A 21979-nucleotide genomic window follows, 5' to 3' on the forward strand; every position below is an offset into this window, starting at 1 on the left:
TTGGAGTAGTTTAGTGATCTGTACAGTGGTCTGGCATTACGAGACCCAGTCTGACTTTGGCCATGGAAGATCAGATTTGTTCCGACTATAAATATTCAACATTAAGAGGATCTTTGGTAATCATAATTCTACTATTATCTGCTGATCTGCTCTATGTCTATTTTGTAGATGAAGAAATTAAGACTTAGTGAAACCAAAAAAAAAAAAATACACAAAGACTGAACTGTGGTTTGATACTGGAGTTGTAGGCAGAGTAAGCACTCATTAACATTTTACTGCATGAAAGTGTGTCTCCCCTGAGCCCTAGTCCTCTTCATATATCCTACTGTTTTCCCAAGACTCTCACTGAGCCCAGAACTTCCACGGGAAGTCACACAGACGAGTTAGAATTACTCCCAATCAGTCAAGCTCCTGGAATTGTATAGACTATCTCTAAGAGCCCCCAACTGCATGCATTCCTGTAGGTGTGCATTGATTCAGACCCACTGGTCTGAGGGTATCCCAGCTGTGCTGAAGCTGATTTGGCTTCTGGATTTGAAGGAGGAGCTGTGCTGAGGCGCAGCATGGCTGAGCTGGTCAGCACTGTCTGGTGCCTATAGGTGGAGTTGCATCAACCGCTGCATCAGACGTCCCACTGTGCTGACTCTTGTTAAAGCTATTTCTTCTCTTTCTCTGAGACCTGAAAAGTATATTCCTGATGCAATTTTCAGAAGATAATTTAAATTCCCTATTCATAAAGTCAGGGGTGGGAGTGCTACTTGATCAATTTAATGTCAAGAAAGAGCCTTTTAGGGCCATTTTGGTTTTATATTTCACCATCCCTTTCTCTTCTATCAAAGCCATTCATGAACTGAATTTGTGAGACCCTATATGTTCAGATTCTCTATTACCCATTTTCTATCTCTTTTCAAGTCATCTTTGGGACAGGAAAGTGCCTCAAGAGGGATACAGCAAGAGGACACATGTTTTCACTCCTTCCTCTTCAATGCCCACTCTAGTGCCCAATAAATCATTGTGTAACTTATAGCAACATTTTCCATTTAATCTGTGAAATCATTTCATGAGATCTGATGTTTCATAACACCCACTATGAAATTGCATTGATTTTCATAATTGAACCTGAAACACTCAGTGAAAATCTTAGGAACATTAGAAGCATCTTTTATCCTTAATTCCTTCATCGTGAACATAAATACAGGTGGTTATACTGGGACTGGTAAATTTATGAAAATATTTCTTCTAAATGGAAGCATCTTTTCTATGCAGAATAACGGAGGAAATGTGGAAAACCTGTGATGTGCATGAATTGTTATTTTTACCTTAGGGAAAAGTGACTCTCAGAGGCACACGTGTTGTCTTTTCTCAGGGAAATGTTACCTTGATGATTCAGACGAGGAATAAATACTTTCTGAATTGCTACCCTTTTCCACGCTGTTGCCGATATGTGCGGAAGGCTAAAACTGTTGTTTCTCTTGGTTGTGCTCCCTGTTTACTGGACAAATTCAAGACCTTTTTACAATGTAATATTTTTTCCGCCTCCCTAGACTCCGGTTTTATTTGCAGTGGATTGGAAGTGAATTGGAGAGATGGCACAGATTCTATTTTTACGTAGTGCCTGTTAGAAAAAGAAAAAAAAAAAAGGTTATTTTCACTCCACTGCAGTAATTTATATGGAATCGTGATTGTTTTCTTCTTTTACAGAAAATTTCCCCAAAGACTGAAAGACAGTTCAGTAAAATAACCATCATGCCACTGCCATGTTTACCTTTGTGATTAATGTAAGAATATGGCATAAAATAACATTTAAGTAAGAGAATCGTTACCATCGCACATCTCTAAATTTGGAATATGTTGCATTTTTGTTCTTTTTTTCTTTTTCCACGTCAGTGAATCCTGGCTTCTAATCTGGATTTTATCTCTAATCTTCTAAGGTGGGGTTATTGGAAATGTAGAATGGTGCTGTTCTTTAGAAAGGCATCTGTTGTGTGACTCAGGAAGAGACACCCTGGACAGACTCCAGGTTTAAAGTGGGAGGAAATGAGATGGTTCAGGCTTCCTTCACATGAGACGAATAGGAAATTCACGCGGTGTCTCCATGGGAATGGTCTTTGGACCAAATTTGGTAAAAAAAAAAAAAAAAGGAAGATTGGTTTAAGGCAGTTAAATTAGGTGCTTCTTAAAATGCAGATTCCGGGCCACAAGCCAGGATTCTACGGCGTTCTCCACTGGAGAATCAACATTTTTTTCTGAGCACCCCGGGCAGTTCTAAAGAACATTAAAATGTGAGAATCATGGCTAAGACCTCCCAAAAATGGGGGACTGGAGAGCATATCCATCGCACTATATTTTCTCATCCTTCCATTTCTCTGTGATCTAGTATTCAGAATAAACCTTGACTTTTCCTGTAATAATCTCTGTATTTCCAGTGATAGAGCTTTTATCCTTTAAAAAAAAATTCATTCCGATGAAGAGGATTAAAAATGTCAGATCTGACAGTGTTTTCCTACCTACTGAGTTGTCAGTGGACTTTTCTTTAGGACAAACGGCGAGACAGTGGCTGTCATGACAATGCCAATTATAGCAGCCAAGGTGAAGCTTTAGATCTTGGATTAATCGTACGTAAATGGCTCCACCTCCTAGGCCCTATTGGGGTATTTAGGTCACAGCATATATTCATTGAGTTTGCAGTGTCATGTCAGTAATGGTATCACTAGGGGTGTCAGTGGGGCTATTGCCTGGTTCTGCTACAGAATGGCATTGGACACTTCATCTCTCTGAGGTTGTCATCTGTGAAACAGGGAAAGTGGTACCCATTTCTAGAGTTGTGAGGGTTTTCAAATGTGTATCAATACTTCGCTGTGTGCCTGGCACAGAAAATGTCCTTAATGCTTATAGCTATTTCTTTAGTTGTTATAATGGAGGAGAAATTATTGAAGGCTGAGGTGAGGTTACCACTAAGTGTGAATGGAAACAATCTATTTGAAACCCTTTTGGAAAAGTTTGGGTTTCCTTTTACCCAGTTTGGCTTTCCTGTGCCCTGGCATCCATGAGAGAGACCCTCATGGTTTCGGGGTGATCTTGTTGGTTGGGATGCTCGGAGAGGGGCAGGATTGGGATGGATAGATGTTGGAATGCAGTGAGGGATGATGTGGGAGTCACTGGATCTAGGAGTTCCTTGGAGCCAAGGTCTCTTGCAGGGGATCATCTGACACTTAGCTTGGACTCAGTGGGGTCTCACATGGGTCCTTATTGTCATGCTGACGGCAGTAAACTTTCCTTAACTACTGAAAGTGGGACTGTTGACATGATGTGAAACCAAATGACCTGTGCTTTAATTATTGCCTAAATACACCTTTGTTTATAATACCCACAAGTAGCTTGTTGTAAATCAAAGACACATCAGACAATGTTTACATATATTTTAGAGAAGCTGTTTATATACAAATAGAGCGTTGAACTTCAAGAGCACTGTGTGAGGAGGGTGTTCAGCTCAGCTTTTAGTTTTACTTTTTTCAGTAAAGTGACTTAACAGATTTGAGGACCCGGTCCCCAGATCCGCAACTCCAGAAGTGGTAACATTTTTCCATTCTGTGAAAGGAAGCTTTTCTCTTTGCTTTCAACTCCGCGGTCTGGGTTGTTGAAGTGGCACATTATTATTATTATTTTTTTTCTGTATCATGCATGTTTCTGAACACTTTTAAGTGGGTTTACATTCTCAACAGTGGACTAAGAGAAAGTCAGCAGATAGTACCACAGGGCTGGGGAGAAGTTTAGAGTAGGGAACCCCCTCGGTTATTGTGAAGTCACTTGAAATTTTGGAATTCAGCAGAGTTAATGGAGGGTTAATGGAAAAAGCCAGAGCATAGGCATCAGTTGAATATGTGTTTTGGCCCCCATGTGTCCCTGGCACTTATTCGCCATGGGTCTGAGGGAAATGAGGTAACTTCTCAGTTTCCTCGTCTGTAAGATGTGACTGATAGTACTTACCTCTTAGAGGTGTCTTCAGGATAAATTACATATTTATCACTGATCATAATACCTATCATATGGTAGGCACCTGATAAATGTAGCTATTTTTATTACTAATAGGACTATTTGATATTTTATCAGTAAGTGCTATGTAGGACTGCCATATTGGAAAAAGTTTTTTTTTTGTTTTTGTTTTTGGTTCTTTTTCTTTGTTTGTTTTTTGTTTTTTGTTTTTTGTTTTTTGAGAGCCGCACCCACAGCATATGGAGATTCCCAGTCTAGGGGTCTAATCGGCAGCCTAAGCCAAAGCCACAGCAACGTGGGATCCGAGCCGCATCTGCAACCTACACCACAGCTCACAGCAATGCCAAATCCTTAACCCACCGAGCGAGGCCAGGGATTGAACATGCAACCTCATGGTTCCTAGTCGGATTCATTTCCGCTGCTCCAGGACGGGGACTCCTGGAAAAAGTTTAAGAGTGGAAGGGGAATTAGAGTCTTAGGCTGTGAATTCCCAGGTGAGGGCTACAGGCTAGCCCCGCAGTAGGGAGATTGGTAGCTGTGTAAGTGGCTGCTGCCAACTAATGATTCTTTCTCTCTGCCCTGCCCTGTAGGATGTGGACAAGTGGTCCTTCGATGTCTTTTCCCTCAATGAAGCCAGCGGGGATCATGCACTGAAATTCATTTTCTATGAATTACTCACACGCTATGATCTGATCAGCCGTTTCAAGGTCAGTGTCTCATTTTTAAAAAACTGCCCACGTGTCCATCCTTACATGACTTTTGGGCTAAGACCAAGAGAATCCTTTTAATATAAACTGAAAACTGCTCTGGGGTGACTTGGGAAGCATCGTCCAGACAGCCGCAGCTGTGAACTCTGCGGTGGGAACTTCTCATTGCTCCTTTGCCTGGTAGCCTCATCAGCAGGGAAGAGGCTGGAGCTGCCCATTTAGATCCCAGTCTTCCTAGCAGTACAGCTGGAAGCCTGAACCAGCAGAGCTCCCTGCCCACAGATCTCATTTCACCTTGGCTTCGTGTACAAATGACCACCACCCACTGGCAAGGAGATAGCAGTGGAGTCAGAGCATGCAGCTCTTATCTCTGCAAACTTCACTTGACTCAGATTCAGACAATTACTCTCATTTATCGTCTGTGACAGATCACTGGTATTTCCCAGCCATTCATGCTTCAGATTAATTCTTCACCTTATAAGAGCAGAGCTCTACCTCCTCAGCTTCCTAATTCCACGGACTCTGGAGGGGGTGGGGGGCAGTTCGCCGGGGAACCTGAGCATCCTCTGCTGGCATCTTTTGTATCACACCACTCACATTTCTCCCATCATATGACCGAGTCTTCGGAAAATGCAGGTCTTCTTCTATATTACATTGATTCTCTGGACAGCATGATTCTTTTTCACTTTCCTAAGGACTGCACTTAAGCATTTTGTGGCCATGATCCTTAATTTATTTCGCATTAGAAACCTGCTTGAAGACCCCATGGATGCTCCAAACCTCAGAAGAAAGCTCCTATGCACATAGACACACCTTTACCTTGCATTTCAGTGACTCATCGGTCTCCAAAGAATAGCCCGAGTAACCCAAGATCATTGGATCTTCCCTTTTTAATGAATGATAATGATAGTGAATTAGTCCCGCACATCCAGAAGGCTATTTTTAAGAAGTTCCCTGGTGGCTCAGCAGGTTAAGGATCCAGCTTTGTTACTGCTGTGACACAGGTTCGATCCTTCGAGAACTTCCATAGGCTGCAAGTGTGGCCAAATAGAAATAAGTAAATAAATAAATAAAAGGGTGTATTTAAATTTTTTAAACCACAAATAGTAAATATGGAACAATGTGCCCAAGGAATAACATAGTATGGACTCCCTTAAAGCACTACAGCAGAATTTTCCTTCTTTTTTTCTAAATGTGATTTTTAGCCTCCTGGAACACACACTCCCTGTTTTACCTCCAGTCTTTAAAATTTTTTTTTAATTTTTATTATATTTGACTTACAATGTTCTGTCACTTTTTTCTGTACAGAAAAGTGACCCTATAAATAAATAAATATATATATATATATATATACACACACACATATTCTTTTTCTCATATTATCTTCTATCATTCCTCCAATCTTATACTTGATAATTTACCCTAAATCAAAGAATTGATCCAGAAAACTAATACAATGAACATTTTCTGAGTCCCTTTGTTTTTGTACAGGCATTTTGCCGTTGTTCACTTTCTGCTAAATAGAAAAAGAAGGTATCTGTATTATACATATTTGAGACAGAAAGTGACTAGGCTAACTGGAAATATTTTTCCAAATTACAAGGCACCAATAATAAATTGCCAAGTGGTAAACACAAGATCACAGCTTATTTCTGTGATAGAACAGACTCTCACTTGCTTTTTTTGTTTTTTTTCCTCACCTGTCCAGTGTACACAATCTCTCCTCCTAAAGGGTGTGGTTGTCAGAAGGAGGCAGCTTGTGTTTGTTTTGCCATCATTCTATTACTTAAGGTCTTTTTGAACTTGATGTTTTCCCACAATAAATGAGGTTCTGCATTGTATATGTTCATTTATTTCTCAAGAAGTAAAGATTTGAGGCTTTGCCTGAGAAATAAATGAATACCTCTCTTTTTTGCCCTGAGGGTCCTTGAGGTGATCCTGTGTCATTACCCCGGGCCTTTGAACTGGAAAACCAAGAACAATTTGCAAGGCAGACCAGGGGCTTCCTGTTAGTTTTCAGGTTATCTGATACTTTGTTCGGTGATTTTTACTAACTGGGAAAAATTCTGATTCCCTCATGTGAGACGTCACCCCTCCAGCAAGAGGCAGCTAGAGTGCCTTAGACTTTTGCACCCTCGCTCAAAGCTACTAGGTCCCTAGCTAATTAACCTTGTCGCTCTCTTTCAGATCCCCATTTCTGCACTTGTCTCATTTGTGGAGGCCCTGGAAGTGGGATACAGCAAGCACAAAAATCCCTACCACAATTTAATGCATGCGGCTGACGTTACACAGACTGTGCATTACCTCCTCTATAAGACAGGAGTGGCGGTAAGTACGGACAAGAATGCTGAGATTGCACTAAAGATGGGATGGTGATTTTTTCTTTTTTTAACTGGAGTCTGTTTCTCTTCTGGTGAGGTCGAGCCCATAGGACGTGCACTGTTTTGTGGACTTCCGTTCCCCAAGAATTATCCAACCAACCATGCATTTTAGAGAGAATTTATAGATCGTAGACCAATGAAAAAGTAAATAAGAACATATCCTAGTGCTCTGCAGAGAATTAAAAATAGGCCACCTACAGAGGGAAACCTGGGTGTTTTATTAGATAGTCAGCAAAAGCGTCTCTCGGGAAGTAATATTTAATCTGAGACAGTTGTGATTTTAGGCTTGAGTCATGCCAAGAACTAATGAAGAGTCGCCAGTGGAATTAGTGCAGGATTAGTAAGTACATTGACCTCATGGCTGGAGAGAGTCAAAATGTACACACTTCCAGTTATAAAATAAATAAGCCATTGGGATGTCATGTGCAGCGTGGTGGCAATACATTGGTAATACTGTGTGTGTGTGTATTTGAACGTTGCTAAGAGTAGATTTTAAGAGTCCTCATCACAAGAAAAGTATCTGTAACTCTGTATAGTGATGGGTGTTAACTAGACTTACAGTGGTGATTGTTTCACAATATATACACACATCAAATCATTGTGTGTACACCTGAAACTAACGTAAAGCTGTATGTCTAATTCAACCTCAATTTAAAAAATGTCCCTCCTGAGAGAACAGCTTCGCTCCATTCAGGAGCAGCAATAAGGCCAGCATCTGAGGGGGACAGCGGTGCAAGATAACGCCTCTTAGGAGAGGCGAGCAGAAGTCTATTCAGAGAGACTGGTGGTTTGGACTGGGAAGCACATTGCTGGGACTGTAGAGACCAAAAGTTCTATTCTGCATTAGAGTTAAAATAACTAGGGGGTGAATAGGATTTGGAACCCTAAGGAGAGGAATCCAGAGGGCATCTTAGATTTTTGGTTTGATACATAGGGTTGATGAGAGCCTTGTAGCAAAGCAGGCTTTGCGGGAAGGGAAGTCAAGAGTTTTGATTCAGGCATGTTGGGTTTAAGATCCGTACTCAATGTCAGTGTGGCAATGCCAGGAAGAAAGAAAACCGAAGGAGTCTGGAGTTCTGGGTGAGGTCAGGGATGGCCATGGCGATTAGGCGGTCTTGGGCATGTCCATGTTATTTAAAGACATGCAACCAGATGAGGTGATCTGAAGAGAGGGTGTGAATGGAGATGTAGAGGGGCTCTGAGGGGAGCCCTGGAGTGGTCTCAAGTTTAAAATGAAGGTAATGAATTAGAGCCAACAATAGGAACTGAAAAAAAAAGTGGCCAGCAAGATTGGGGCAAAACCCAAGAGCATGTGAGGTGTCCTGGAAGGCAAGGAAAAAAAGAGCTTCCAAAGAGAATCGTGACCTATGCAGGACTTGCCAAAAGGTAGAGTAGGATGAGGATAACGTGACCACTGCCTTTAGCATGGAAATCGTTGTGAACTTGTCACCACCAGTCCCAGTGGTTTGGTGGGGATGGAACACGGACTGGAGTATAACGGAGACTGAATGGCCGATGAAAAGATGAGGACAGGTCTGTAGAAAACAATTACAGGGAAAATTACTCCGTGCAAAAAATGTCTTGGGGACAGTTCATTCAGAAAAAAAACTTAATGTTTGTGTCCTACTTGAAATCATTCACTAAATAATCAGGCAGATGAATTCAAGATGTGAGCATAAAAATAAAAATTTGATTGTATTACAAGAAAATATGAGAGTATGTCTATAGCCTTGGAAAAGGAAATTCTTAAATAAGCCTCAAAACACAAGAGTTATATAACAAAATATTGATTATTTTGAGAATGGTAAAATTAAAACCTTCTGTAGGATTAAAAAAAAAAATCACCATAATGAAGTAAGGACTTGAGAGAAAAAAATAGAGAACAAGGATTAAGATCCAGATTATAGGAGTTCCCATCGTGGCTCAGCAGAAATGAATCTGACTAACATCCATGAGGATGCAGGGTCACTCCCTGACCTTGCTCAGTGGGTTAAGGATCCGGCTTTGCCATGAGCTGTGGTGTAGGTTGCAGACATGGCTTGGATCCCACGTGGCTGTGGCTGTGGTATAGGCTGGTGGCTACAGCTCGGATTTGACCCCTAGCTTGGGAACTTCCATATGCCTCGGGTGTAGCCCTAAAAAGATTTTAAAAAAAAATCCAGATTATATAAATAAATCAATAAGAAAGTGGCACAAATTCAGGGGGAAATAGGATGAACCACACTGGCAGAGTTAAGATTATAAAGTGTATCATAAAGTCTCTGTCATGGGCTGAATTTTATGGCCCCCCCCCATTTTTTGTGAAGCCCTAACTCCCATGCTTCCGACTGTGGCTGTATTTGGAGACCAGGGCTTTAAAGACATAATTCAGGTAAAATAAGGTCAGCTCTGTGGGCCCTAAACCAGTAAGACTGGTGTCCTCAGAAGAAGAGGTGATGACACAACGTGCAGATGCACTGAAGAAAGAACCCGTGAGGACACAGCGAGACGACGGCCATCTGCAAGCAGGAAAGTGAGCTGTCACCCCAAACCAAACCTCCTAAAACCTTGATCTTGAACCACGGGCCTCCAAAACTCTTCAAAAGTAGATTTCTAATGTTCAAGCTGCCTAGCCTTTGGTGTTTTGTTGTGGCAGCTCTAGCAAACTGGTACAGCAGCAGAGGCAAGATTTGGTCTCAAATCTGACTTCTGGGATCATGACTTTAAATCTTCAGCCACGCTGCTGCAGTGCCAGGGGCAGGCAAAGAGCCCCTGGTGTCTTACACCTTAGTATCTATCCTATGTAGTACCTCAGAGTATTGTGGTGAGGATCAAAATGGATGTGAAAATGTACTTTGAAATCATCTATCTGACATCTATTTAGTTGGTCCCTACTGTGTACAGTGCGTCCACACTCTGGGGATGTCAAGGTGAATCCTACACAGCCTTTGTAGCCCTCTAGAAAAACTCCCAAGCATTTATGCTAATGCACCTTGTCATTGACATAGATGTTAAATCATAGCAGCCATAGTGTGCTGCACACTATTCTTAAATGAGCTCGTTTGCCATTTGCCATTAAATTCTCATGATCAGTTCAGGCCATATTCAGAATAATTCTTAAATATAGAAACTACTTCCCACCCACTCCCTCTTGGAAATGCAGCTCCAAACAAACGTCTTTCATTGCAAAAAGCTTCCGAAAAACAGTGGGAAGCGGGCTGATGAATGGAGACCATATTGTTACTCTAACCTTTCATTACAAACCAAGCGGGGGAAAATGCGTGTAATCATTTCAGTTTTATAAACTGTAAGACACATAGGGAATGAAAACATCCCATTGATAAAGTGATGTCTGGGCTTCAGCATCAACAGTATTACTCATTGTAGTCTGTTTATAGTCCTCATTATTGCTTTACTTAGATGCCTAGAAGAGGCTTGAATTCTTTCATAATGATTTCGCTCACATCTAAGAGAAAATCCTTGCGTAGTATTAGATTGCAGAGTGGTTGATTGAATAGATCTGAGTCAGACTCCCAGCTCCAGTCGGCTTTTGTATTGGGTCAAAAATGGAACTCCAAAGCTATCCTTTGGCCCTTTCATTGCTTTTGGCGGGCACAGTGCCATTAATTTTCCTTTGGCTTCTTTCTTTCTTTCTTTTTAGAAGAGAGAAGCTGCGCGTCTTGTTCTTTTGATTATGTGTGACATCATCATATATTCAAGGGACACACTAAGGTCATCCAAATGGCAACCCGGTTAAAGACCACGAAGTAACTTTATGAGGGTTTGTGGCCAGGAGAATTTCGGCCCCCGTGACCTTTGCCCTCTGATGTCACCCTTGTTAATATGTCACATTGGATGGCAAAAGAGACTCCGCAGATACAATGAAAGTTACTAACCAGAGGGCCTTAAAACAGGGAGATTATCTTGGGTTCTCCAGGTGGGCCCCTTGTAATCCCATGAGTCCTTAAAAGTCAAGAAGTGTGACAGAAGAAGTGTGAGCAAGACTCAACCAGCTGTTGCTAGATTGATGATGGAGGGTCAAGTGCACACATGAGAAAGTGAATTCTGCCAGTGCCCTGAATGCACCTGGAAACAGATGTCCCGCAGAACTTCCGGAAAGGAACGCAGCCTGCCAGCAGGTCGGTTTCACCCTTGTGAGGGCTTCACCAGAAAATCCAGCCAACGGTGCCAACTTCTGATCTACAGAACCGCCTGCCAATAAATAGGAGTGTGTGCCTTGTTTGTGGTAATCTGTTAAGGGAGCAGTAAAAAACCAATAGAGGAGTTCCCATTGTGGCTCAGTGGTAACAAACCCCCTAGTACCCTTGAGGACCAGGTTCGAATCCCTGGCCTCGCTTAGTGGGTTAAGGATCCAACATTGCTGTGAGCTGCAGTGTAGGTTGCAGATGCTTCTTGGATCTGGTGTCCCTGTGGCTGTGGTGTAGGCTGGGAGTTGCAGCTCCAATTGGACCTCTAGCCTGAGAATTTCTGTATCCCTCGGGGCGGGAGTAGGGGGGAGGGCTAAAAAGGCCAAAAAAAAAGAAGATTATAAGTGACCACTCTGGGGTACGAGTGTGTGGCTTGTCAAAGGACTGGCTGTGAGACCTTGGGTGACTTGCTGACCCTCTCCCAACTTCCGTTTTGTCATCTATAAAAGGGGGGTGACAAGAGTACCTCCCTCTGTGGAGTTGTGTGTACTGCATGAGTTTCTGTGTATAAATAGCCCAACACAGAGTGAGCTCCCCAAAATGTCAACCCTGATGAGGATGGCCTTTGCTGCTTTCAGGATAGTGTTGCAGTTTTATTGAAATTAGCACTTATTTACCCATCTCTTTTCATTTAACTCTGTTTATTTTTTCATTTTATTCTGTTTCTTTCCTTGTGTCTTTCTGTTCATAGTACATCAGTTTGTATTTTTGAAGCATGTTATCCGAATGCCAAAATGTTTCCTGACATTTTAGGCTGGATTCTGCTTTTAATCATTTTTTAAATGTAGGGTTTGTTTTTTTTTTTTCCCCTGAGGTATTTCTGTGCTCATTTTCCCCCCTATCTATGAAGTCTTTTGCCATAGGTTGTATGTGGTTAATTTATTTTTCCCTTAGCCATCTGCAAAGAAGGCAATAATTTCAGGGAGTTTCTTAAAGACCAAAATTAGTAGTTAAATGAAAAAAAAAAAAGCAGAAGGAGAATTGTTAAAAATTGGCCTGTGCATTTTAAAATCATTTTGTTTACTTAAACAACTAATTTTCTTATGAATCTTGAATCCAGAACTCAGGCTTCTTTCTGAATTCTGCCAGTTTAGGTACTCACATTTGTCTGGCATTAACCCTGCCCTAAGACTAGGTTTCATTTCTTTAAAAGGAAATAGGAACTTACAGATTCTCATGAAAAAAAACTGAGTGCAGATTCTTCCTAAATTTTTATAATTGTTTTCTACTGTTTCACAGTTATCACACCTCTTTTGACTCCAGTTTGCATAGTTGACCATGCAAAGCATTGAATTTAGGTTCTGTAGACATAACTCCAGTTTTGTGTTCATAGTTTGTTGGTTTAGATTATATTTTACTACTTAATTATAATAATAAATACAGTTTGTCAAAAAACTGGGTTCGGTATAAACCATACTGAAATTTGTGATCATCAACTCAACTAGTACAAAGATAAGCAGAAAGTACCAAAGGGTGAGCTAACAGTCCCGGAGGCTCCATGCTGTGGACCTTGGGCAGCATGGCTTATAGAAGGAAGGGGAGGTGTCAGCGAATCCATAAAGTCTGAAATGGAGATCAGTTAAGGGAACTTCAAACACAGCAGTGGTTTTCAAACTCCAGCATTCATCAGCATTGCCTGGATGGCTTGGTAAAACACACATTGGTGGGCTGTAATCCAGAGGTTCTGATCCAGTGGGACTGGGGTAGGGGTTTACATTTCTAATGTGATGCTAACTCTATAAGTCCAGAGAACACACTTTGAGAACCACTGAACTTCAGCCAGTTTTGATGATGTGGATGAGGACAGGTCTTTTCAAACATCAGTATGCAGAAGGCAAGATATTATCTCTCCATCTGTCCCTACCCATCCATTTTCTCTCTTTTTCTTTTTTTGTCTTTTTAGGGCCGCACCCATGACGTATGGAAGTTCCCAGGCTCAGGGTCGAATTGGAGCTACAGCTGCTGGCCAATGCCACAGCAACGCCAGATCCAAGCCATGTCTGTGACCTACACCGCAGCTCATGGCAACACCGGATCCTTAACCTACTGAGCAAGGCCTGGGAGCGAACCCACGTCCTCATGGATACTAGTTGGGTTCATTACTCCTGAGCCACCATGGGAACTCCCCTATCTACTTTCTAATGGATTAGACATGAGGTTTTCTGTTACTCTTCTTGGTACTGTGTTGAAACTTAATTTTTTTTCCTACGTCTACTTAGGAACTTTATTTGGAGTTTGGGAGAGGGTGCAGTGAGGGCTGTTACAGTGTTCATGTTCGTTGTTTTTTGTTTCTTTGAAAAAACACTGTTAGGTAGCGCTTTCAACTGAGCTGGGCATGCTTTTTCAAATCACACATCCTCCAGTCTCCTCACAGGAGAAAAGAAATTCTGTCTCTCAGAAAGCGTGTGTTTGGCAATAGCTTGCCAGCTGCGGGGTGGAAAGGCAGCAGTGTGGGTGTGTTGTCAGCAAGCTGAAGACTTTATCTGAGAAGGAGACAGATTATCTGATTGCTCTGTAATATCCCTTTCAGAACTGGCTGACGGAGCTGGAGATCTTTGCTATAATCTTCTCAGCTGCCATCCACGACTATGAGCACACCGGAACCACCAACAATTTCCACATTCAGACCCGGTGAGGATGTTGTATTGTTTGGAGAAGAGGCAAGAGGGGGCAGGGATAGAGTGTGAGCAGTTTGAAAAGTGCCGTCACCTTTTTTTTTTTTTTTTTTTTTTTTGGCTTAGTGGCTCTATTTTGCATTTCTGAAAAAAATGAACTTATGAACAAGAGATCAGCTTGGTCAGCCTCAATCAAAAGAAGCCATTCACTCCTAATTCTCCTATGTTATTCATGTTAAATGTGGATATTCTTTTCTTCTCTTTTCTAATGCTAGCTGTTTATGTATGGACCACGCATCTCTACCTGTTTCTAATAGGAAGGGTTTACATAAAGGTGCAGATACCATGTAGGCTAAATCAGTGAGGACAGGCAAGGACTGGAATGATTCCAGTGATGTAAACAATAGCAGAGCCATCTTACCCTCTGACCTCTGGATTCTGGTGATGCTCTTCTCATTCCCCCTGATTTCACTGCTACCCTATTCAGTGTGTATGTCATTCCCTGGTACAGGGCTTAGGGAGCTAGGCTGTGTCCTCTAGGCCACTTTGCACCTTCTATAAGGAACTGTACAGGGAGATGAAAAGCTCTGTGGGGGATGGTAAATACAGGTCCAAGTTCCTCCCTCCAAACCTCTTGACTTTGACAGACATCACTAATTGATTTTTTTTTCTTACCAAGCTGCAGATTTATCCTTAAGTATTCCTCTTAGCACGGAACTCCAGTCAATTATCATTTCCATTTAGGATGAAGCCTTATCTGCCTTCTCCTTGTCTAAGAACTTAGCTTCCCTTAAGACTATGATGTGGAGCCAGAGAGACTCTGACAGTAAAATAATTGGGTCTTGACATAGGAATCAAAAGAAGCTAGAATTGGAAAAAGGTAGAAAGACACAGAGACAGAATATAGCAGTGAGGGTTGAGAGTTTAAGACTAAATAAATACTTTCTGATGTCCCTTGGAAAAGCAGGTGCATACTTCAGATAGATTTGTGTTCGTTAAGTCATTCTACCTGTATTTAATGAAGCCAACACTTAATTATGGGGTACACAAAAGAAGACAGTATCATCTGATCTCTGTTCAGAAAGGGATTTCAATAGAATGGGAGCAGACAAAAGAACTTAAGCTGTGGCTTCATTTTCTACCTCCTGCCTCTTCACAGAGGAGTCTTGGCTGCTGTAAAGCAGCCTTCTGTAGTTCAATTGCAAGGTCTCTGAGTACAGGTATTCCACAGAGCATCTCTGTTTAATGCCTATCTGCCGCTGGAACCTTTGCTCAGATGACAGTGAATAGCACCTGCTGAAGAGAGGTGGGTGGAAGAGTCGTACATGGATCTTGGCTGGAGACCAGTGTCAAAAGCAGTCACAACTCAGAGGAAAATGGCTTTAATTACAGGAGTTGGAAAATTGCATCATGTCACAAAATACACATCAGTTGGTGCCTTACTTGCTCAACGGATACAAGATTAGATCTTTCATCTCAGAATTGGCTTGTTTTGTGTCATCTCCATTGGAGTGGGAAAATTCCAGTGGGCTCAGTTAAGTTGATTTGGAATGAAATTTAAACATTTGCCTTCTTTAACTGAATTTTATCCAAAATGTCTCCATCTGTGAGATCCATCTTTAGGAAACTATATTTGTGACCGGGTTCTTTGCCCTTTGATGGATAGACTGTAAAGCCTAACATTTTAAACGTATGCTGGACATATCCCAAAGTTTGGCCCATGCCAGGTGGAAGTTACCTTGGGGAGAAATGGTTCAACTGTCAGATGTTGCCTTCATTCCAACCCTGCCACTTAACCACTGTGGGGCTCTGTGAACTCCCACTTTGCATTTCTGGGACTCAGCTTCCTTGATGAGACATGAATAAGCTCTAATAATCTAAAGTTTCATTAAAATACATATACTAAGAACGTAGGTGTTCCCATTGTGGCACAGCAGAAATGAATCCGACTAGTAACCATGACGTTGTGGGTTCCATCCCTGCGCTCACTCAGTACACTAAGGATCTGGCATTGCTGTGAGCTGTGGTGTAGGTCACAGACAACTCGGATCCTGCGTTGCTGTGGCTGTGTTGTAGGCTGACAGCTGTAGCTCCGATTCGACCACCAGCCTGGGAACTTCCATATGCTGCAAGCATGGCCCTAAAAAGCCAAAAAAAAAAAAAAGTAGATCACCCTATGTTTGGTGTCATTCAGCTGTTAGAAAGCAACTAACAATTGTCACATAACCTTTATATTTTTTACTCTCCAATTTCCCACATGTGGCTTCTGCATGGCAAAATTTTAAGATCAAACTACTAATAGTGGACTGGGAAACTGTTCCCACCAGGTTGTATGTGTTCAGGGAATTTCAACTAAAATAAACACATTCTCTTATTGAATAAAATAAAAATAAAGTCATTCCAGAAAAAAAATAAGGAATTTTGACATCACCCACATTTTAAAAAAAAATCAGCTTTGCTACTCTTCCGGGTAATTGAGATCTGTTTATAAAGCAGTTTTGAAAGTTCTCAAGTTGGAGATCACATGTGAAATAACATTGGCAAATTAACATTAAAATACCCTGCGTTCATCTATTGATAGTTTGTAGTGTTAATTTAACTTTTTGGTTGATATTAAAGGCATGGAGGCAAAGTTAATTGCTAAAGTAGGGTAAAGAGATGGCGCATTCCACCTTAGCAGAGTTATCTGAAAAATTGCAGCTGTTCAACATCCTAAATTATTTTGCTTGGCTTTCTATTCAGGTCTGACCCAGCTATTCTGTACAACGATAGGTCTGTATTGGAAAATCACCATTTAAGTGCAGCCTACCGTCTTCTGCAGGAGGATGAGGAAATGAATATTTTGATCAACCTCTCGAAAGATGACTGGAGGTAAGGATGGACCATGAGAGAGATTTGGAGGCCAGAAAAGGAGCTGGGAGGAGAGATGGAGTGTGCTTTTTTTTTTTGAAGAAATAATACTCTGAAATTTTTATTGCTGTTTCTTTCTTTTTTTTTCTTGACATAAATATTCAAATATATTGCAGGCATGTTGGAAGTATTTGCTGTTGGTTACCTTAGGAACCTTGTGTTGCTTTTATCTTACCTGCTTAAACCTGAATTTTGTCATTTAATGTTTTTTTTTTCACCTTATATTTAATTGGACGTCTTAAAAAAAATCTTTCAAAATTTGCTAAGGAAATTGACACTTTAAAATAATCATAGGGGAGTTCCCGTCATGGCGCAGTGGTTAATGAATCCGACCAGGAACCATGAGGTTGCGGGTTCGATCCCTGGCCTTGCTCAGTGGGTTACCGATCCGGCGTTGCTGTGAGCTGTGGTGTAGGTCACGGGCGCAGCTCAGATCCCGCATTGCTGTGGCTCTGACTAGACCCCTAGCCTGGGAACCTCCATATGCCATGGGAGCGGCCCTAGAAAAGGCAAAAAGACTAATAATAATAATAATAATCATAGGTACTTAATTCTGAATTCTGTTGCCTAAATGACACTATGTGTCTTTGAACTTGGAACATGAGTTTGAATATGAACACAGTCATTTACTAGCTGTTTGACATTTAGGAAGTTACTCAGCCCCTTTACACCTTTTTTAAAATTTAATTTCTAGAAAATAGATAGTAATATTTGGTTAGGGTAATAATAAATGATATAATCTATTAAAAGTGCTTAGCACACTTTGCAACAAGCCTGCAAATTGTTGTAGCGGTAAATATAGGTCAAAGCATTTCAAAGCTTATAGGCCAAATCATTTAAATGCTTAAAACTTCTGAATCTACTGTGATGCAAATAATATTTATATTTTAATTAAATGACCAGCTGTTTATTGAGTATTTCTGTGCCTCTATGCAGGGATTCAGAGAAATAAATCATACTGAACAACAAATCTGAAACTGATTTTCTGAAAGAGTTGGCCATTAATTTCCATGCAGCGTTTAGTTCATTAAAACACAGAGAAATATTTGGCTTGAATTTTATTGGAAAAACTGTTAGATTTAGGCAACATGTAAAAAATGCAGAGCATTTCAGTTAATCAATGCAAATCCTCTAGAAAAAGGACTCCTCTATCCAATTTAAATGTTTGTAAAAGTATAATGAAAGATTTGAATATGGGAGAGAACATCCTTTCAGATACATGTATTCAGATACATCCTGGTTTTGAAGGATTGTGTGAGGGCTTGTTTAAATAGCGTATATTCCTGGCCTTACGACAGTCAAATGAAGTGCTTCAAAGCTTGCATAATTGTCTCATTTCTTTTTCTTTTATTTTTATTTTTGATCCCAGAAGAAAGAGAGAGGAAAAAAAGCTTGGGTAGAAGCATTCTAGATCTCCATGCATCCCGGGGAAAGTTCAGCAATGTGGTTGGTCAAGAAATTCTTGAGCCAAAGCCTCAGAGGAGCCCCATGTCTCCTAGAAAGGGGTGCCCTCAGTCATTGGCTTGGAGCTGCTCATGGAAAACATGGCCTTGGGGCAAAAATGGGCAATAGTTTTCAGAATGTACTAGATGAGGCCTATGGCCAGTTACATTCCTGTAGTTGAAGGTCTGTGTGGTATATTCTGTGGCCACTGTCCCATGGCAGTTAAAATATTATGCTAAGAGACTATACCATACTGCATCTATGGATGTCCCATAATCACTTTTATTTTGAGTATGTGACTGTGTGGGTGTTTGTGTGTTTTGGGTACGATAAAGAATCCTACAGTGAACATCTCTTTAATATATTTTTATGTGTAGAATTCATGGATCAAAGAATGTTTGTTGTTTTAAGGCTTTCAGGTAATACACTGATATTGCTGGACTGTGGGATTTGTGGACACATGGGAATTATGGCTGGATGGCCATGATTATCTCCTAACCCATTTTCAAAGCATAGATACGCCACCTCTGTTATCTGTATTTTTGTTAAGAATTTTCTATTTCTGCTTAACTCTACGTTTGTTAACATTTAGCCATGTTGTTTGGGTTCCCACTCTGCTCTGATAATATGCCTCCTTCATTGTTCAGTCCACCACTGCGGTTAGTGAGGCTGGTTTAGGTGGTATCTAAACCCAGAATCATTGCAGTAGACCAGAACATTATCAGTTCATACTGGTACACACTATTATCACCAGGGCAACCATCTGAATTGTTTATCATTAGCTCTGCATTCTTATTGGTGGGTATTTGTGAAGTACTAGTTGTGAATCATTTGAATACCGACTCTGATAAAAAAACAAGTTATAAAATTGAGTGGTCCAGCAAACCATAAGTAAATTTAGTATAAAAAGATCAGGAGTTCCTACTGGGGCTCAACAGGATCATGGGTGTCTCTGGAGCTCAGAGACCCAGCTTTGATCCCCGGCCCCCACAGTGGGTTAGGGGCTGGTACTGCAGCTGTGGCAAGGGTCGCAACTGTGGCTCAGATCTGATCCCTGGCTGGGGAACTCCACATGCCACTGGACAGCAAAAAAAAAAAAAAAAAAAAAAAAGAACGAAAGAAACAGGTCAAACTAGTCACTTGGGAATGTAGTTTAATGCAATTTGTTTATGTGCTAGCCTTATATATTTGTGTGTTTTTTCAGCACTATCTTTATTCTCTCAGAGAGTGAAATATATTGGAATTAGAATCATAAAGCATCTCAGGTATAGGAATATTCTGATTCAGGGGATTCTTCTTTACAATATTAGCCCACGGTGCCCACATGCTTTGTTACTACTCCTATTTTGGGGGGATTCTGTAAGTTAAGAAAATATTGCAGTTGATGATGTTTTAACTGAAGTCACATAGATTTAATGTTCTATTATATTTCCGTTTAAGGACAGTTTTTAAAATATTTTAAAATTATTTTATTAATGTTGAACTACATTGCTCCAAGACAATGGTATTATCTCATGAATAAAATTATTTAGGGCTCTCAGTAAAGCCCATTAACTCAAAACCAACATACGTTTAGTATCCTGTATCTTTCTAAGAAAGCAATTTAATACATGATAGATTCTATTTGGATACCTAAATGCTTTAGACTTTTTAGGGCCTTTATAAATGAACATATTACCAGGTGTTTACTGCATTTCAAAGAAGAAAAATATGTAATCCCTCTTGGAGCAGACCAATCAGCTGCTGATAAAGCAATCCTCCTACAAATAACAATTATAAGCTATGAACAAAATACAAAGACACAAACAAACACAACCTCCAGTGACTTGAAGGCTCTAGAGAGTGAATAAAATCAGACAAATTTTGAAGATGTGTTAACGTTTGGCCTCCAGTGACTTGAAGGCTCTAGAGAGTGAATAAAATCAGACAAATTTTGAAGATGTGTTAACGTTTGGAGACTATGATAGAACTAGGAAGTGTGTTTTGTGCCGTTACTCCCAAGGCAAGTCTCAGTCAAGGCAACACTAAGTTACTAAAACTATGTTTAAGGAGTTCCCATCGTGGCTTCTATTCGCCCACTAGTATCCATGAGGATGTGGGTTCGATTCCTGGCCCCACTCAGTGGGTTAAGGATCGGGCGTTGCCCTGATCTGTGGTGTAGGTTGCAGATGCAGCTTGGATCCCACGTTGCTGTGGCTGTGGTGTAGGCCGGCAGCTACAGTTCTGATTTGACCCCTAGCCTGGGAACTTCCATTTGCCTCAGGTGAAACCCTAAAAAGACCAAAAAAAGAAAAAAGAAAGAAAGCTATATTTATATACCAGTCTCCATTATGTTTCTGGCTAGAGAAACCAGTGTAGGAACTACGAGAGCTGCTTGCAAGTGAATTAGAAGCCCAGAAAAGAGATTGCCAAATATGGGGAAGCAAATTCTGTGAAAGTCTCAATGCCAATACCATTTTCCCAGATCGGGAAAATGTGACTTGTTTGCAAGGGAAAAGACAATAGATGCAATCTCCAGGATGCATTATTATTGGAAGTATCAGACAAGAACTTTTAAAGCAGTTATTATATTTATGCTCGCTGAGGGGAAGGAAAGTATGCTTGTAATAAATAAAATAGTGTAAAATGTAACCAGTGAAATGAAACTATAAGCAAGAACACACAGAAATTTTGGAACTGAAGAATATAAAATATCTATCTTAAAAAATTCATTGCATTGACTTAGTAGAAAATTGCGGAGGACAAAAGAATCAGTGAACTTGAAAGGGTCATTCCAAATTATCCAATTTGAAGAAGTAGGAGAAAAAAGAATTTTTTAAAATGAGCAGTCTTGGGGACCTATAGGAACAATTAGAGTCTCAGAAAGAGGGGGAGAGAGAGAATGAGGCACAAGAAATATTTGAATAAATAATGGCTGAAAACTTTCCAAATATGGTGAAAGATATACATTTATAGATTCAAGAAATTCAGCAAACCTAAAAGTGGATAAATTTAAATAAAAATATACCCGCGTGTGTATTATAATCAAACTGCTAAGGGTCAAATATAAAATTAGAGAAAAATGGCACATTGCATTTGCGGAAAGATTTTTAATTTACTTTGGACTTTTCATCAGAAACCATAGAGCCAGAAGACAAAGGAATAATGTCTTTAAAGTGTTAAAAGAAACAAAAAAGGAAATTCTTCTGTGGCTCAGCAAGTTAAGGAATCTGGAGTTGTCATTGCAGTGGCTCGGGTAACTGGTATAGCACAGGTTCAATCCATGGCCTGGGAATTTGCACATGCCACAGGTGCATCCAAAAACAAAAAACCAAACAAAAATAAACAAAAAAGTGTTGACACAGAATGGTATATCCCGTGAATATATCCCTTAAAAGTGAAAATGATGTCACATTATTTTTAGATGATGGAAAACTAAAGAAATTTATCACCAGCAGAGCTGTATTTTAAGAAATGATAAAGTTCTTTAGGTGGAAGGAAAATGGTACCTGATGGAAATCAGACTTTTAGGGATGAATAAAACTGAGATACTAAGTGAAGTAAATCAGAAAAAGAAAGATAAGAATAAAATGGTGAATATCAGGGTACATATGAGAGTCTAGTTTTCTTTTTCTTTTTTTTTTTCTTTTTCTTTTTAGGGCCACACCCGTGGCTAGGGGTCGAATCTGAGCTGCAGCTGCCAGAACAATGCTAAATCCAAGCCACATCTATAACCTACGCCGCACCTCACCTCACCTTAATGC

The 21979-nt window shown here is 40.5% G+C and overlaps 1 protein-coding gene across 9 annotated transcripts in view; it reads left to right on the plus strand.

The window, feature by feature from the left end:
• PDE1C (phosphodiesterase 1C) overlaps nt 1-21979 on the plus strand; it is a 592240-nt gene that overhangs the window by 485602 nt on the left and 84659 nt on the right. For all 9 annotated transcript variants that reach the window (XM_021079205.1, XM_021079206.1, XM_021079207.1 and 6 more), the window contains 4 exons: nt 4584-4700; nt 6888-7028; nt 13799-13899; nt 16626-16754. In XM_021079205.1, coding sequence (XP_020934864.1) covers nt 4584-4700; nt 6888-7028; nt 13799-13899; nt 16626-16754 — 488 coding nt within the window. The remainder of the gene's footprint in view (nt 1-4583; nt 4701-6887; nt 7029-13798; nt 13900-16625; nt 16755-21979) is intronic.

The sequence above is a fragment of the Sus scrofa genome, chromosome 18, assembly GCF_000003025.6.
Source record: "Sus scrofa isolate TJ Tabasco breed Duroc chromosome 18, Sscrofa11.1, whole genome shotgun sequence".
In the NCBI taxonomy this organism is placed as follows: domain Eukaryota; kingdom Metazoa; phylum Chordata; class Mammalia; order Artiodactyla; family Suidae; genus Sus; species Sus scrofa.